This window comes from Pongo pygmaeus, chromosome 10 (genome assembly GCF_028885625.2).
Source record: "Pongo pygmaeus isolate AG05252 chromosome 10, NHGRI_mPonPyg2-v2.0_pri, whole genome shotgun sequence".
Lineage (NCBI taxonomy): Eukaryota > Metazoa > Chordata > Mammalia > Primates > Hominidae > Pongo > Pongo pygmaeus.
The window spans coordinates 36146103-36165804 of record NC_072383.2 but is presented as its reverse complement, the minus strand read 5'-3'; the positions used below and the strand labels follow the sequence as shown (position 1 = coordinate 36165804).

The following is a 19702-nucleotide window of genomic DNA, read 5'->3' as shown; positions in this document are numbered from 1 at the left end:
AGTTTGGCAAACCTGACCATTGCAGTTGGGTCCAGGTTTGTTATTCTGTCAGACTGACTTTATCCAGATGGAGGAGAAATTGGATTTACTCAAGACCAGTGAATTATCACTTCTTTCTGCCATGTTTTTGATAAGCATTGTGTGGCAGAAATTAAGTGTTAACAATTAAGAGTTGAACATTGGATTGAGATAATTAACTGAGCATGGGTAAGTTTAGCACTGTCAGAAAATGATCACAAGGGCTTAAGTGATTCAGGCATTTTTAAGTCCCCTATGTTGGGTTCCCACCACTGCTGTGGTGAGCTCTGTTTATATAAGGCTCCTCTACAACTATTGATAACAAAGCATTGTGTTTAAAGTGCTCTAATAGAACCTTTTATCTCAGTGGTTATTAAGATATCTGAAACTTGCATAGCAATGGAGGAGGATGGATTCTAAAAAAAAAACTTCATAATTCAGAAAATTTTAAGAGTGCAGTGAAATAAATGATGAGTATACACTTGCACTTTTGAAGGTCAAAGAGAATTATTTTATGTGTTCTGATTAAACCAATGTTACCGTATTTCATATGAATTGTACTAATCCAAAAGTACTGTGTAACACTAAAGTGCTGTCTTATGATTTTCCCTGGTAACTTGAAAGTGAGTTCTAGAAGTTTGGGTTCATAAATAGGAATATATCAGAGCCTACAATTCTTTTTGCTTTTAACATATTCATATTAATCTGCTTCTGAAATTTAAATCTAGAAGAGGTCAAGATGCTATTGATATAAAGAGTAATGTTTCACATAAAATACCATGATATATTAGTATATACAAGATAGTTTAGGGAGAATAAAAGACTGGATACCTAAGTGAGTTTTATCTCAAATTAGTTCTTTAAAAACATTTTTTTATTGCAAAAACTCTACTAAAATTAAGGGCAGATAGCATTTTTACCCCTCCACATCCTGTCTTTAAAAACCGGTATTTTCATTGGTTAAACACCACTTGTATGTTGCTTGTTACTGATCGCCAGGTCCATAAAAGTTTCATGGATTTTAAGCGATTCAGTTTTATGGCAAGGAATAGCTTGCATTTGCAAAACAAATTGGCAGAGCTTAAATTCTTTTATACAAATGGCTACTGTGACATCCCTTATGTTTGTTGTACCGCTTTAGCTCCTACAATCTGTATCTTCTTCTAACATACTACATTTCACCATTGCACTGAATACCAGCAGTTTGTACTTATTTCTCAGCAGTGTGTGTTCAACTTAGCACTGGCCATTAAATTAACTCAAAGGGGTAGAATATGAGTCTGCTCTAAATTGCTGAATGTTTAGCATGTTTTTGTAGTTGCACAGGTCAACCTCAGTTGATGAAAGCTTTTTAGTGAGAACTAATACATGTTTACTCAATCCTTACCCCTCTTCACCTAAACTGAGAAGACACCTGAGAAGGTAGTGATGATTACTTTAAGGTGAAGAAATTCTGAATTAACATGTTGTTATTGATAAAGTATTTATTAACTATTATAGAAAAAAAGTGTAGTGACTATTACACATATTCATATGTTATAACTTTTTAAAATAGCATCCTATTACACTCTGTCCATAGGAAAGTTTGAAGATTTTTAAATTATTGTATTTTAAAAATATATATCCATAGATATGGACAATAATAAATTTATTAGTATAGTCTCTAACTTTCATCCTAATTAATTAATCATTTGAATAATAGATGATTTAACAGTTTTGAGAAATGTGTTATCAAAACTAGTATACCTGTTTGAAATGTTAATATTGGTGGAATAAATTAAACATTTGAATATTAATAAAATTGTCCAGCATACATAATTTTAGATTAATGAATAATGTAATTATGTATTAGTCCTTTTAAATATTTTGTAAATTATTAAGTTATAGTCATAATAATATCAAGCATTTTTTTGATAATGATTAAACCTTTCTAAAAACTTTAAAATACAATTGACAAATATATGAAAGCCAATATTATGTACTTTTTTTCCTTAATTTTAGTCATGATTTCATTGGAGAATTTACAACAAGCTATAGGGAACTTTCTAGAGGGCAGTCACAATTCAACGTATATGAGGTAAGAGGCATTTTATTTTACCATTTTTTTCTAGAATAAATAAATCTATGCTTTAAAAGTATGGATTCTGCAAAGCATAATTGCCAAAGGTTAACTAAGTATCAATGTGTGTAAGAATTTTTGAAGTTGTTGAGCAGACATTTTTAGATTCAATGATATTACCTCTTCAAGTCACATTTAAATGTTTTTGATTTTTAATTCTTGTGTATAAAGCATTTTACTTTAAAAAATATGGATATGAGTTTATTGTTTCTTAAGCTTCAGCCTTTATGTTTTGCCTTTTTACCAACCTCCTCTTCCATCCCTTCCTAATAAAGAAGAAGATTAGCATTTTAGTGGTGTCAATGTGGCGTTATAAAATGAGCTGTGGTCTGCATATATATCTGAGCATCTTCACTACCGTTTAGGTGGAGACTGAAGGGAATGACAAGGTAATATGCAGCCATTAAAGAAATCCAAGTTGTTAAAGCAGACACATTGTAGTTATTTCTGCCTAAAACCACCGTGCTAGTTAATCACCAACTATGTATTGAGCATATAGTATGTTCTAGCACTGTTATTCCTTGAGGTATGATATCTGTACATTTCCTTTAACTTTAAAATTTAATATATGTGGATACTAAAGGAGAATATCTCAGTATTTAATCAAGAATGGTAATACTTCCCTGCCAGGTTGATGCTAAAATTGGCCTCTGTCAAGTGGAGAGTGAGAAATCTCCTTCTACCACTTTATTCCAGCATTCATTTATTCATTCATAAAACAATTTTTTAAGTAGTTTCTATATTTTATGTTCTATGTTAGGCCCTGGGGATACAGAGGTGAATATAAATTTCAGTACCTAATGGGAGAGACAGATATAAAATATGTTTTGTGTAGATTGATATGTGCCCCATATAGTAGTATACTTAGTGCTCTATGAAATTATTACAGAGGGGCCAAACTCAGCTCAAGAAAATTTCTCAGTCAGAAAGAGACAAAGATTATGCATTAGTCTAGCTGGGTCTTTCAAGGAAAGAATATTTAGGCTCTAAACAGAAAATAAGTCATATAAGACAGGTTGTAATTACGTAAATACCTATTTTGTCTGCCTAACATCAAGGCTGAGGAAGAACCATACATGCACACTAGTTCTCCTTGTACTTGGGCATCGTCTACTGCTAGTCAGCATATAATACTCCAGAGATTAACCACTTTTAGTTTCTCTAGCTTTTATAGCATTTTCTCATCATTGGTTTCAGTCAGTCCCCAGACTCTCTTGTCCAATAAAGCTTGCTAAATGACAAGACTGGTGCCACATCTGATGAGATGACAAAGAAGCTTAATAATGTTTATGTGTTCTTAAATACCCTGTAAGGCCATGACTTCAAATATAAATGTTTTCTTATTATACATATTTTCAAAAGAAGAGATCAGTCTGAAGAAAATCTAGGAGACCATTATGAATTATGTACAAGTAATTTTAGGAGTTCAGTGGACAATCTTTGGTCCAATACATTACAAACTTTATTATCTACACTTGTGCAAGGGATTCAGGTTTATCAAGCAACCAAAAAAATTTCCAGCCATTAGTTCTTCATATAATTATTTCTGCCACTTTCTCTTTCTCCTCTCTCTTTTTGGTACCACCATTCTACTTATGTTGTTATGCGTAATGGTGTCCCATGGCTCTCTTAGGCTCTGTTTTTTTGTTTTTTGTTTTGTTTTGTTTTGTTTTTCTTTTTTTGTTTTGTTCCTCAAACAGGAAAATCTCAATTGACAAATCTTCAAAATTACTGATTATTTCTTCTGCCAGCTCAAACGTTCCATTGAACCCTTCTGATGAATTTTTCATTTCAGTTATACTTTACAAGTTGAGAATTCTTATTTGGTTCCTTTTTATATAATTTTGATTCATTTTTGATATTTTCTGTTAGGTAAGGAACTGTTTCATACTTTCATCCTTTAGACATGATTTCCTTCTTTCAATATATTTGTAATAGCTGATTTAAAGATTTTGTTTAATAAATCCCGTATTTGCAAGTCCCCAGGGACAATTTCTGTCGACTTCTTTCTTCTATGTATAGAAAAGTGTGGGCTGTACTTTCCTGTTTCTTTGCATATCTTATTTTTGTTGTTGAATGCTGGAAAGTTTAAATAATATAATGCAGCACATTGGAGATCAGATTCTCCAGCTTCTCCAAGGTTTGTGTTTTTTGCTCTTTGTTCAGTGATTTTCATGGACTAATTCTATAAAATTGTTATTCTTTGTCATGTGGGCTACTGAAGTATTTGCTTGGTTAGCTCCGAGATCAGCAGATGTTTTCACAGAGATTTGTATACATTTGGGCACTCCTTATATGCTCCAACAACGTAAAATCCTGCCTTAGCTTTCACTTGTTGTTTGAGCAGAGACTTGAGGTTGGACGGAGGTAAGAATTCCCTAGATCTTTCCTGGGCATGTGTACACCCCTTCAAAGGGCATGGGCTTCTAGATTTCCAGCAATATTCCAGAGCTTTTAAAAGCCCCCTATAAACATCTCATTCTCTAGATCTTCCTTTTTGGTTTTTGAGTTAGCCTCTTACTTACCCCAGATTATGTCATCACCTCCAGCAGATACGCTGTTAAACACCTGCAACTGACTGCTTTCAACAAATGTCCTGGAGATAAGGCATTTCCCTCTGAGCAGGCTTTGAGTTAAGTCAAATAATGACAAGCCCAAGCCCTATGAATGGAGCTTTTCCAGAAAGCTTCCATGTAAGTCAGTTAATGACAATTCTCTAGAAAAGAGACTTTTTTTTTAAGTTTTGTTTTTAATTGACACGTTAATTATAAATATTAATGGTGTACAGTGCGGTGTTTCAATACATATATACATTGTGTAATGATCAAATCAGGATAATTATCATATTCATTACCTGAAACACTTTTTGAAGAACTTTATACCCATTCTGTCCTCTCCAGTGGCTTTTAGACTGTTGGTTTACACAACCACTGTAGTTGCTAGGCTGATGGTTTTCAATGCTGCTACATACAGAGCTGGGAAAAGTAGGATTGCAGTAAAGCAGGTTAAAATGACATAGTGAGATTTACTCTTTTTCTTGAATGAGTGGTCACTGATTAATCAAGCCTTTGATTAATTTCCAGATTCATGAAAAAATTTGATTTTTTCATGAATGAGTCACCAATGAGTGGTCACCAATGAGTGGTCACTTGATTAATCAAGCCTTTGATTAATTTCCAGATTCATGAAAAAATTTGATTTTGACAATTTTTGCTAGTGTTCTCATTGTCTTTATGGACAAGCAACTTTGCAGAGGGCCTTACTCTATCATTCTAAAGTGACTTCCCTAGTCCATTATTTAGTTTTAGAAGTGACAGATGCTACTATATTTATATATTACATAACTTCATTATTGTTATATCAGATGTATTGTTGGCAAGTGAAATGGCCCTATATGATTAAATGAAAACATCTTTATGCAATTAAATTTAATTATGTAATTTAAAACCAAATCATGAGGTAATTTTTCTGTGACGATAGTACATTATGATGTGCTAACAGCAAAAAGACTCATATGAATTGAAAGATGCTTATGAAATTCTACTAAAGTTACTCGTAAAATTTAGGAAAAACCTCTTCTAAACCGAAGGCATAATGCTAGATTAATGATTTGTAGGTGGAAAAATGCTGAAATACGGTTTTTCAAGAAAAATATATCACTGAACTTTTTATTTTCAAACTTTTGATTGAATTAATTTTATTCACTGATTTCCTATATATTGTTCAGAGTGCTTGTTCCTCAAATTATCTGGAAGAATTGAGGAATTCTTCAAACCTCAAGATCAAACATTACCTCTCTCCTCCAAACAACCTGCTCCATATTTAATAGAATAACCATTGAACCATCTGAAAAATGTGAGATCTTGCCAGTGATGCCCAACATCCTTACTGGTGCATGTTTTCCTGTAGAATGTGTTCAATTAGGGCTTTCTGAAATACACAATAAATAATACGTGGAATGAACGAATGGATGACCAATTTCTCCTTTAGATTTTCTACTTAAATCTGAAAAATGTACTTTATTCTGTTTTCTTAAATTTTTTTTTTTTTTTTTGGTGAGCCATTTTTAATGGGGCTTCCTTATTTAATGATTCATTACTTCTTGCATAGAAAATTTAAAAATAGGACCCTAACTGTTGCCTTCGTTTTCTCCCCTTACAACTCTATCCTGTAGACCAGGGGTCCCCAACCCTCAGGACACAGACTAGTACAGGCCTGTGGACTTTTAGGAACTGGGCCACACAGCAGGAGGTGAGCTGCAAGCAAGGGGGCATTACTGCCTGAGCTCTGCCTCCTGTGTGCTCCTTGTGAGAATCTAATGCCTGATGATCTGAGGTAGAACAGTATCATCCCGAAACCATCCTCCCCACCCCTGTCTGTGGGGAAACTGTCTTCCATGAAACCAGACCCTGGTGCCAAAAAGGTTGAGGACTGCTGCTATAGACCTATTATATCATTCTCCTATTTAAACATCAACTAAATAACACCCAAACTCCCTGGCCAAGATTAAGGATCTCCTTAACATGCCTCAGTTTATTTTTTCAGATTCACTTCTGATCCGACTGTGTGGGCTCTCTGCCCCAGCCAACCTGGGTCAGTTGCTTTTTCTTCTTTCTAGAATGGTGTGTTTATTTATTTATTTTAAATTGAAGCCCTAGTTTAAGTTAATAAATTGTGGTTCAAATGATACTTATTCATAAACTATTTCATCTTTTTTTCCCTGTCAAATGCTTTCTCCATATTTTGGATTGAGATGATCTGAAGAAGTCTCTCCTCAGGCAATTATGTATTACATTTATCCCATTAGATCGGCAGGTCTTATTTATCTTAATATTCCCTGTATCCCCTAATGTCTTATGAAATATAGAAGTGCAATCTTATTTACTCATGGATCAAATAGTCAAAAGGCCAGTCTTATGTCTACAAATCAGGCCTTTACCAATTATTATGTAGCATGGGAAACTGGTGGAAATTACTAACATTATAAAGCAATAATGAGATCAATAGATCCTTTAAATATTCACACATTGGATGATTTGCTATGTTAGTGTATTTGATTTTTAAAGATATGTCACTTGAATATTCTTTAACAACCCATCATTTTTCTATAAAGCAATCATTAGTTAGGACATTAGATGTTAAAGGTCTCTATCATATCAAGAACGTGACCATAGTTAAGGGTAATCAATATGTACAGGCGAGAAGAATATTAGAGACAAAACATTTTTAAAAGATAGTCACTGTTAACTTTTGCAGAGAAGTTTTGACTGAATGACTGTCCAAAGTCATACTGAAAGCATTTGTAAATGAATACATGCATAAGAAGTGAAGGCAGCAGGTTGAACTACACATTTTTAAAAATTCAATATAAAAATTCAGTATAAAACCTAACACATTTTAATTGTTTTATCTGCTTTTTAAGGTGGTGAATCCCAAAAAGAAAGGAAAAAAGAAAAAATATACTAATTCTGGAACAGTAAGTCAAACTTTATGTTATTTATTAAAGATTAAAATAAATGAATAAGCATATATGTAGATGGCATCTTTAATCCTACTGGAAGCAATTAAAAAAACTGAGCTGTGTTTCACTCAGGGTTTTAATATGAAGGAACACAATAGAAAAATCAACTTCCCAGGGGACAGATTGTAATGAAGAATACCTTATAGAAGGTAGTGACTTGGCTTCTTGTAGATTATCCTAGGGGCTGCAAGGCCTCTGAGAGAGGCTGAAGTTTTGTTATGAACTCTTCGTTCAATGGAATCCAAGTATAATGAATCAGGCAGACGTAAGAACACAAGTGGTAGTAAGAAATACTATACTCTTTATAGGCTGTACCTAACAAGTGAGACTCGTTTCGTGGGATGTGTATGTGCTCATTAAAATTGACAACTCTGTGGGAATGGTGTACTAAATCAGTACAGAAGGTGCAAAGATGTATCAAAAAATATTAAAAAAATCAATATCATCCTATTTTAAGAAAAAATACTGCAGAGTTTTTTCTTAAGGTAAACTTTTTTGGGGAGTAGCAAAATCTAACTTTTCCCTCAGTTTTCTTTTAAAGATCTCTATAAAGCAAGACAGTTAAAATATTAGATGAGCTCATTACAGAATCATGACTGAAAACACACATTTCCTCTTGAAGGCTTTGCTCACTGATTTTGGTTTTTTGGTTTTAACCATTTTCCAACTCCTTTCATCTTTCCTTTTATCTAAAATGGGAAGTAACACAATGTCCTTGTAGATAATTTTCATGCTGGTCTTCAAAGGAAGTAAACTGGTCATAGAAAGACATTGGTTAATTTTTTTGGTCCCTTTCCTTCAGATAATTTAAATGTAAGAACAATCAGTCCTTGCAGATGTTAATAAAAAATAATATCTTTAGTGAGTTTCAAAATGCAAAGAAATATGATTTTCTCTCTAATAGTTAGAAAAGTCTATTTGGGGTCACAAACAAATAGAAGGTAATTCTGTCTTTTTCTTTTTCAGGTAACTTTACTCTCTTTCTTGGTAGAAACAGAAGTTTCATTCCTTGACTACATTAAGGGAGGGTAAGTCGTTCTCTCAAATTGTTTCGTTGCTTAGGCATTTCCTAAAATTTGTGTAACAAGTGCTACCACGAGGTAGCTGGCACTGAAATGATCACCTTTATTATATTTTGATGGCAAGCCTATTGGACTTCTGTTTCAGATATAAAGAAAAAACATACATACCTAGAGCTATTACTTTTGGGGCAAATTGTAACTTTTCTTTAACCAAAAGAAAATATTGTATGATTAATAGTTGTAGATATGGCTATTATGTTCACTTTCATAGGATGTTTTTGTTTGCCTAATACATAGGACATTTTACATGTACTATTTATTATTTGTAATATAGGTGAAAAGCTTCAGGGCCTGATTTAAATGTATATACTAGGTTAAGAATATTAAAGGAATGTGCCTTGTCATAAAATCAGAATGCAGAAATGGATGGTGTAGTCATTTAGTTGGTCCCACAGCGCTCAGACAGGAATGCATTTCAGGAAAAAAAAATAGGTTCATTTTAACCTATTTCTTCCTTTTCTTAACCTGACCAAACATCCCCTGTATTAGTCTGTTTTCACACTGCTATAAAGAAACTACCCCGAACTGGGTAATTTATAAAGGAAAGAGGTTTAATTGGCTCACAGTTCTCATGTCTGGGGACTTATAATCATGGAGGATGACCGATGGCGCAGGGGAAGCAAGGCATGTCTTACATGGCAGCAGTCGAGAGAGTGCATGTGAAGGAGGACCTGTCAAACACTTGTAAAACCATCAGATCTCATGAGAACTCACTTACTATCATGAGAACAGCGTGGGGGAAACTGCCCCCATGATCCAATCACCTCCCACCAAATCCCTCCCTCGACACAGGGGGATTGTGGGGATTAGAATTTGAGATGAGATTTGGGTGCGGACACAGAGCCAGACCATATCATCCCCAGAGATTTAAAAAAAGCATTCGTTGTCTTGCAGTATAAAATGTCTACATATTCTATTTTCCTTCACCTTGTATTTTCAATATGCAAAAGTGGAATGAAGCAAATTTGAATGTGTTTAGTAACTTCATGATGAATAACAGTCAGAGATCTCACTCACATAAACCTCTTCCTAATTATGATTCAGCAACAGCCCCCTGCCACCCCATAAAGACACTGATAGAATGTCCTCAGGTTGAAGAAGGGGTTGAGGGAGTGGGGGGACCAAGGGAACAAAGATAGCTTCACAAGACCCAGAGAGCTTGCCTATTGTTGCTCTTAATTAAGGATACGAAGCAAACAAACAAACAAAATACCTACTTAAATGAGTACTCTTTGCTATATATGGGCATCCAAAATGCAAAGTGGTTGCACAGACTAAGAAGCAACAGTGGTTGTTTCAATAAAGTTAAAGTACTAAGTAGAAAAAAAAGTTTGCCAACTCTTAGTATTCCAATGTCTGTGCCTATTTTTATTTTTAGAAGATAGAAAAATAGAATGTTGAATTTGTCATAAAAATATATTTTATTCCTGTAAAAACTCCTTAGTAGTTGTAGGTAACAGTGTTAACAGGATCTTTGGGGTGTCGCTTTTTCTGGCCTGAAACCTCTGGCCGGCAGCACCTTTTCTTGAGTTTGCTAGGGCCTGCTGGGCTCGTTCCATCCGCTTGGCCTAGCAGGCTGCACTTTTCTCATGCTACCAGCCTGGATCCCACACCTGCCAAGGGTGAATCAGGTATGGAGTGGCGAGGGGTGTGTGAGCGTGGGATCCAGCCACTGTGCAGTCAGACATGCTGGCTGCTGCAACAGGGTGGGCAGCTCAGGGTGCTGGCATAGGTACCAGCTCTCTGCAAGGCTGTGGCTGGACCAGACGCACCACAAGCAGCTTCCCCAGCTGGCACCGGGGAATTCAGTGGCACCCGAAAGCTTGAAGATGCTAGGCACTGCAGGACACCAAAAAGGAAGTCACATCCCTGGCTCAGGGAGCTCCCAGGTCTGGGCTCCCCCAGGGGCCACAGCTATTCTCTCCTTCTCTATGCCTGCAACATGGTGAGCAATGGGCAGGTTTCAACGCTGTTTGTGTTGTAGTTTGCTTAGCTCCTCCACTTGGCAGGTCCCAAGTTCTTCTCCTATAACCAGGAATATTGAGGTATGCAGAAAATGAAGGGTGAGCCAAGATGAAGAGGAGTTTTATTGAGCAACAGAACTGCTCACAGGAGACCCGCAGCAGGTAGCTCCTTTTCGCAGCCAGGGCGCCCCTAGTGTTCAGCTCCTAGCAGAGAGGGGACCCTGGAGTGGGAAGCTCCTCTCTGCAGGCAGGTTGTCCTATCATCTTCCCAGATCTCCCAGATAGGAGGCCTTGGAATGGGTTGCTCTTCTCTGCAGGCAGGCCCTCTCATCATCTCCCCCCCAGCTCCTAGCAGACAGAAGGCCCTGGAGTGGGTTGCTCCTTTCTGCAGCTGGCAGTCCTGATGTCCCTGCAAGTCTCTAAAGTGCTCAGCAGAAAGGAGGCCCTAGAGTGGGTAGCTCCTCTCTGCTGCTGGTCAACCCCATCCTTACCAGGCATCCATCCCCTCGGCCCAGGAATCTGTCTGCCTCCTGCTGCTCTTCTTGGCACCTGGGCTGGGCACTGACTTTGCTCCAAGGTTAGAGTGGAAGCCAACAGCAGGGAGAAGCCAGGCAGTGGGAGTAGGCACTTCTGAGCCTGTGAGGGCAGGAGCTCTTCCTGGGTCCCCAAGGGTACAGGGATGCCTGAGTTTGCAGCTGTGGTTTGGGCAACTGCAGCTATGTGGGGAAATGGGAGGGGGCGGCTCCTGCCTGCTCCATGGAGCAGGAGTGGCCTGGGAGGTCTGGGTCTGTAGCCATTGCTTGGACGGCTGCAGTGCACCCGGAGAGCTCCTACCCCAACTCGGAAAAGGCAGAGCTCCCACTTGTCCCCGGCTCCCACACGCTCCCTGGAGCGTGCAGCCCCGGCTGTGCCTCCTTGCTGCAGCCAGCGTGATGGCAGCGTAAGGCTGTCTGGAGTAGCTGCTGCCATCAATAGTTGATAAAGAAATAAGGTAAGTAAATGGATATCCCTTAGCACCTTCTTTATAACTTAAAAAAAATTACTTGATATATCTGGTTATATTTTACATATAGAAATACTGATTTGTGGTATTGAAATATTATAAATTTCTTTCAGTTTTTGTCTTGTTTTTTGTTTTGCTTTATGAGCATGTGAAGAGTATGTATGTGTATATATAACAGATATCCAGTATGTTCGGTCAGCGGTGCAAATCTAGCAATATTTGGGTGTGAGTCTATCAGTATAAAACATTTTCAGAATCTGGTACCAATAAATCACATTTATTGTTTGTTCTCATTCTCCTGTTGAAAATTCTTAGGGCTAATCAGAGCAAATGGCTTTCTATAGTACCTAAAGCAATGACAGTCTTAACTCTATCACACTGTCATATTTTTCTGTTGCTTACAAACCTTAGGATTCTTTTCCTTAGCTATACACTTCCTACTTATAGCACTGCCTGTGCAGGAAGAAATGCTAGTTATTCTATAAGTGGAGCCCCAACTTATGGGGTACAGTTTGCTCCAATCCTGGCTTCTTGAGGCTTTTATAAGAACCCAGTTCTGGGGAGGTGGAGCTTGCAGTGAGCTGAGATCGCACCACTGCACTCCAGCCTGGGCGAGAGCAAGACTCTGTCTCAAAAAAAAAAAAAAAAAGAACCCTGTTCTGATTTACAAATGGGGCCTGGGGAAATATAGTTTAAGTTTCACTACATAATTAATCTAACTAGACCTAAGATAATTTCTATAAAACTGTATTATTTGTAAAGGACATGAAAAAATATTATTTGCATATATTCCATTGTTTTTATACAAAGATATATTATAAATGTATGTACTATCCTTAAAATATATTACAGTTATACATTTAACTATTATTCACTACAATATAATGTTTATAAGTAAAATACAGGGGTATTAACTTATTCTTTTGGATAGTGGAATCCAAATCAACAAGCAATAATAGTCATTGTATTACGTATCTTTAAATGTATTTATATATCTTTGCCCTGAAGGACTTCTTAAAAGCAATTGGCACAATTTCTTTCTTTCTTTCTTTTTTTTTTTTTTTTCTGAGACAGTCTTAACTGTGTCGCCCAGGCTGGCAACACTGCACCTTCTGCCTCCTGGGTTCAAGCAATCCTCATGCCTCAGCCTCCCGAGTAGCTGGGATTACAGGCATGTGCCACCACGCCCAGCTAATTTTTGCATTTTTAGTAGAGAGGGGTTTCGTTATGTTGGCCATGCTGGTCTTGAACTCCTGGCCTCAAGTGATCTGCCCTTCTCGGCCTCCCAAAATGCTGGAATTACAGGCATGAGCCACCACACCCAGCCAAATTGGGCACAAATTTAAAATTTGACTTTTATTAATGATATGGTAAAGAGATCTAGCTTGGTCATGACACCCTTGTGTTATACAGTGGCAGGCAAATCATTTAAAATATCTAAACTTTAGTTTCCTGTAGTTCACATGAACTGGATATTCTGAAGTCCATTTGTAAAAGGATGTAATTCAATTCGATCTTCCAGCTCTTCCATGACCTTAATGACATCTTATTTATTTTTTCTTCACTCTGAAATCATTGTTTTCATTTTTACGGAAGGCTTACTCTAACCTATCAACTTACTCTCAGGTGTAATTTGTGTATGATAATAGCTAACATCTGCTATTACTATTTTTTTATAATCATGGGATCACTATGTGCAATACACTGCATTTTATGTTTTGTTCATTAAATGTATTGTGTGTATATGCTAGTATGTCACTACTACCTTTTTGTAAACAGTTTTCCATTATATGATTGTACATCATTTAATTTAAAAATTTCCTGTTAATACATGCTTTAGTGACATACATTTTTTATTATAAACAAAGCTGCAATGTAAATACATGATACATGGCATTTTATGCACTTCATTAGTGCATTTGTGTATAGATATGCAAGCATATCTGTGGAGTTCCTGCCTAAAAATAATGTTATTGGATTTAATGATATATGTATTTCACAATTTGTTAGATATTTCTAAATTGTATTGCTGAAAGACTCTAAGAATTTATATTCCCCAAATCTGTGCAGGATGTTTACCATTTCCTTACCCTTTCTGAATAGTGCCCCTCCTTTTTCATTTTCACTAATTTAATAGATATAAGTCCTTGTCAGTTTCCATCTGTAAAACCTTTTTATCAGCTATTTTCAGGTTTCCTGTAAAAGCTCATGTCAAATCAGCTGTGTCTTTGGAAACAGACCTTTCAGAACTTTTTGTCTTCTGCTGCTTCTTCCCCCACTTCCACCATAAAGGATTGTGTATTTTCAACCAAAGAAAAAACACAGAAAGGTAGTTTGGAGCTACATTCCTTAGAGCTACATTCCTTTTTTAACAAGTCAGCTAAACTGCTGCAATATTCACACCTTGGTCTTTGATCCTGCTCCTCTTCAGCATACCTCAGGGGAGACTCTTCTTAAGTTAGCCCATCTGGCCATTATGCCCTCTGATGACACTGCAAAAGAATAAAATAAACGAACACCTTGGGCTATCATCAACCAAACCACGCAAATTAATATATTAGAGGGCATGTTTATTAGTACATTTGAAGATTTGTGGAATTGTCCAGCTAAGCTTTTTTTTTTTAAAGATGCCCATCCATAATACATAATAAGTATGATATTTCAAGGTAATTGGAACAAATTGCTGAATTTAATTTGGTTTTTATAATGAATCACAGTGACTCCTCACTTTTAACTTAAAATACCAAGATAAGAGCACTGATTACTGCATTTGTCGATGGTTTTGTTGCTGGCTTAAGGTGGCATCATCAATTCAGGGAACTTTTTTTTTTCTGACTTCAAGGCTTATTTCTTTATAGTTTTTTGGGGGATACAGGTGGATTTTTGTTACATGGATAAGTTCTTTAGTGGTGATTTTTGAGATTTTAGTGCACTTGTCACCTGAGCAATAGACACTGTACCCAATATGTAGTCTTTAATCCCTCACCAGCCTCCCAATCTTCACCCCTCAAATCCCCAAAGTCCACTGTATCACTCTTATGCCTTTGTGTTACCATAGCTTACCTTCTGCGTGTAAGTGAGAACAAGATATTTGGTTTTGTGTTCCAGAGTTACTTTACTTAGAATAATTACCTCCACCTGCACCCAATTTGCTGCAAAAGACATTATTTTGTTCCTTTTAATGACTGAGTATATACACATGGTGTATATATATATACACCACACTTTCTTTGTTTACTTTTTGGTCGATGGGCACATAGGTTGGTTATATATATTTATAATTACAAATTGTGCTGCTATAAACATATATGTGCACGTGTTTTTTTTCATATAATGGCTTCTTTTCTTCTGGGTAGATACCCAGTAGTGGGATTGCTGGATGAAATGGTGGTTCTACTTTTGGTTCTTTAAGGAATCTCCATACTGTTTTCCTTAGTGGTTGTACTAATTTGCATTCCCACCAGCAGTGTAAAAGTGTTCCTTTTTCACCACATCCATGCTAACATCTATTGTTTTTTGACTTTTTAATTATGGCTATTCTTGCAGGAATAAGGTGGTATCTCATTGTGGTTTTAATTTGCATTTCTCTGATAATTAGTGATGTTGAGCATTTTTTCATACGTTTGTTGGCTGTTTGGATATCTTATTTTGAGAACAGTCTATTCATGTCCTTCCTCACTTTTTGATGGAGTCATTGTTTTTTTCTTGCTGATTGGTTTGCATTCCTTGTAGATTCTGGACACCAGTCCTTTGTCAGATTCATTGTTTGCATATATTTTCTCCCACTGTGTGGGTTGTCTGTTTACTCTGCTGATTATTTCTTTGGCTGTACAGAAGCTTTTTGGTTTAATTAGGTCTGATTTGTTTACTTTTGTTTTTGTTGCATTTGGTTTTGGGTTCTTAGTCATGAATTCTTTGCCTAAGCCAATGTCCAGAGAGTTTTTCTGATGTTATCTTCTAGAATTCTTATGGTTCAGGTCTTCAGTTTAAGTCTTTGATCCATCTTGAGTTGATTTTTGTATTAGGTGAGAAATGGAGGTTCAGTTCCATTCTTCTACATGTGGCTTGCCAGTTTTCCCAGTATCATTTATTGAATAGGGTGTTCTTTCCCCAGTTTTTATTTTTGTGTGCTGTATCAAAGATCAGTTAGTTGTATTTGGCTTTACACCTCAGTTCTCTGTTCTGTTCCTTGATCTATGTGCCTACATTTTACCAGTACCATACTGCTTTAGTAACTATAGCCTTGTAGTATAATTTGAAGTCGGGTGATGTGATGCCTCCAGATTTGTTCTTTTTGCTTAGTGTTTATTTAACTATGTGAGCTCTTTCTTTGGTTCCATATGATTTTTAGGATAGTGTTTACTCGTTCTGTCAAGAATGATGCTGGTATTGATGGGAATTGCATTTGAGTCTGTAGAATGCTTTGGGCAGTATGGTCATTTCACAATATTGATTCTTTTCACCCATGAGCATGGGATGTGTTTCCATTTGTTTGTGTCATCTATGATTTCTTTCAGCAGTGTTTTGTAGTTTTCCTTGTGGAGATCTTTTACTTCCTTGCTGAAGTATATTCCTAGGTATTTTCTTTTCTTTCTTTTTTGCAGCTGTTGTAAAAGGGATTGAGTTCTTGATTTGATTCTCAGCTTGTCATTGTTGGTGTGCAGCAGTGCTACTGAGTTGTGTACATTGATTTTGTAACCTGAGACTTTACTGAATTCGTTTATTAGATCTAGGAGCTTTTTAGATGAGTTTTTAGGGATTTCTAGATATACAATCATATCACTGGCAAACAGCAACAGGATGACATCCTCTCTTCCAATTTAGATGCACTTTATTTCTTTATCTTGTCTGATTGCGCTGGGTAGGACTTCCAATACTATGTTGAATAGAAGTGGTGAAAGTGGGCAATATTGTCTTGATCCAGTTCTCAGGGGGAATGCTTTCAACTTTTCTCCATTCAGTATGCTTTTGGCTGTGGGCTTGTCGTATATGGCTTTTATTACTTTGAGGTAAGTCCTTTGCATGCTTATTTTGTTGAGGGATTTTTATCATAAAGCAATGCTGGATTTCATTAAATGCCTTTTCTGCATCTATTGAGATGATCATATGTTTTTCTAAATTTTGCTTATGTGATGTATCACATTTATTGACTTGAGTATGTTAAACTATCCCTGCATCAATTTAGGGGCCTAATTATCATAACCTTTCCACTGTCGGGTTATGCTCATATTGAATCTGAATTGACAAGTAAAGCTTGACGTCATCAAAAGGGTGAAAAATTACCATGTGAGATATCATTAACAACAATTATATTGATTCTCTAGCTAGCTCTGGTTAATCCAAATACTTAGTTGAGTTTTCTTGAATTTATTTTGTCCTCTACATTAATTTTATAAAACATTTCTCTTAGACCAGATGCAAGGGAGCACGGGGATAGAGAAAGAGTGTGAAACAGGCAACTGTTGTGAACTGTTTAGCAATTTTGCTGAGAGTCAAACATTGCAATTAAACTCACAGAAATAACTTATTCAGTTGCAATTTAAAATTTTATCTCTTCTTGTTTCTTGTCACAAAAAAATAATGGAATCAAAAATTATAAAAATGTTAAGTTGGTTTTTTACTCATGAATCCAATTAGAAATTATGCAGAGTTAAGAAAAGACACATTTAAATACTAAACAAAATTGTTTTCATAGCCTTTTAATATCTTTTCCTTCAAAGGAACTTATTTTTAGGCCTGGTTCCTAGTATTCAATATTATACACTTCCATTAGTGTAGTTATTATTGATGTAGATATTTACATGAAAATACCGGCTTGATTGTTTGTGAAACCAGGTTGTTAGTTTGTTACTTTTCATTCATTGTCTCAATCCCTAAAATATTGTGTTTAGCTGCAGTAGACAGATTTATGGATTCAGGTACACAGTGAGCAGATGAGACAGATGCATTCTAAATCAACCCAAATCCAATTTTTATTCAAATATTCTCTGAAATACAAACCTAGTTTTTAGATCTTTTTTATTTTTTTGATAAGCAGTGCTGTGTTTTTTCTGGAGTATGAGATACATTCTATGATTTGAAATAGTGAAAAGTTTTATTTTTTAGACAGAAGAATAATATTCATAAAGGAGCTTTGTTATAATGTAATAAACACTGATGGTCTCTTCTGGATTATTGACCTTGGTGTCATCATTTTTAATCACACTCTGTACTTTTATCCCTGTAGTTATTTTATTTCTCTTTACTTATTAAAAATAATTTTAGATATTAAAATTTGAATACAATTGTGTACCTAAAATGTTTATTTAGTAATCTCTAACCTTTGGCATTGAATACTTCAATTATCATTAATAAGGACAATGTCAGATTCATTTCAAATTACATACTGTTATGAAATCTAAGATAATTTCTTAGGTAGCATGATAATTATTTCAATTATTATTATTTGTGAACTGGGTTTATTCACTTTTACAGACTTGTAGAATATATACTTCCATATTCCCAGCAGCTCACACTGTAAGTGTCTGAAGACAGAATCATAAATTTCAATTTGGTTCTTCTGCCTTTTAGTCCTCTATGTCTCTCAAGTGTTATGACACTCCACTTCCCCATCCCCGTAACTAAGGAACAAATATCTATAAAGTTTTCCACATCTCTTTGATTGGCAGATGAAGGGGGAAAACAGATCACAAATTTTATTGCACACTGAGTCCCTGCTAAGCCACTAGAATTTCATGTCAACATGAAATCCTGGTCTATGCTTTTATCAGAAAATTGAGTGTGTTAGAAACTTGGAGGTCTACAGACTGTCATTTTTATCCTCTGAAGAAAGGCCAGACTCTCATCCAGCCAGTCCAGGTGAGCTTATACTAATTTCCCTGGATGTCATTTTAATTGTTTATTTGTAGGATTTGTTTGTTCAAAGAGACATAATTTAAAAATATTTTTATAGGTCTGAACACAGAGTGGCCATTGAATAAATACAGACTAATTAGACGGCCATTTGGAGCATGATTTTCTACCCTTTTTTTCTCCCAAATTTCTTATCAAAACTAAAACATAATGAACAAATAGAACTTTAAATACAGAGTGTGACAAACTGGAATACAAACCTTCACATCTGTCTTTCTCAGATTTTATCAGTTTGCCATCTTACTCTCTCCACGAGTCATACAGCAATCATCAGATAAAACAGATGGACCAGGCTTTCTGGAATAAGAAAACATGCTTTTGTATTGCCTCTACCAGAATTTGTCTCAGCTGAACTCTATATCTTCATTGTAGTTACTTGGATGAAGAGCAAAATCAAGATTAGAAGCACAAACAGCTTGTTTTCTTCATATCTTAAGAGAAAGGGAGTATGAGAGAAGGTAATAGGAGACACAGTAAGTGGACAGTAACTTCCTTATTGAATAAGAAATTCAATAAGGAATAAATGTTTGCGAAAAAGTCAGCCCAATTGCAAAGAAGTGGTTGCTGATAATTGAGGCATTGTATAGTAGTGGCAAAGAATTTGGGTTCTGGCATTAATTGTACAGTTCAAATCCTAGATCTGCCTCTTGCTAGCATAACCTGTTTTCATTTCTGTGAAATAGGAATATGAATAACAATGCCTATTTCATAGAGTGGCTGTGAGGGTTAACTAAATTTCATATAGTTAACCCTCAATAAATGCTAGCTATTATTTTTCTGAAAAATCTCAAAGTTCTAATATGTCTAAGCTCATCATATTGTTGTCATCATATTGTTGTAGTAATTGCACTAGTTATAAGAGATATGAAGAAAAAAGTATGTATTCAAATTTACAAAGCCCATGAAAATCACTTTCTTGTAGTTCATTTCTATTTGAGGATAACCCCAGGATACTTCTTTCAGTCCAGACAGTCCTGTTCACTCCAACCCAAACTCAACCCTAAATCTAAAACTTGTTTGAAAAAATTTTTAAAAGAGCTATCTACCTATCATAAGCTAATCTTAAAGGCTAAAGTGGGCTTC

The 19702-nt window shown here is 35.8% G+C and overlaps 1 protein-coding gene across 2 annotated transcripts in view; it reads left to right on the top strand.

Annotated features, from left to right (window-relative positions):
* Positions 1 to 19702, top strand: part of CPNE8 (copine 8) — a 264159-nt gene that overhangs the window by 177948 nt on the left and 66509 nt on the right. For both annotated transcript variants that reach the window (XM_054443312.2, XM_063672626.1), the window contains 3 exons: positions 2020 to 2095; positions 7560 to 7613; positions 8625 to 8686. In XM_054443312.2, the coding sequence (XP_054299287.1) occupies positions 2020 to 2095; positions 7560 to 7613; positions 8625 to 8686 (192 nt within the window). The remainder of the gene's footprint in view (positions 1 to 2019; positions 2096 to 7559; positions 7614 to 8624; positions 8687 to 19702) is intronic.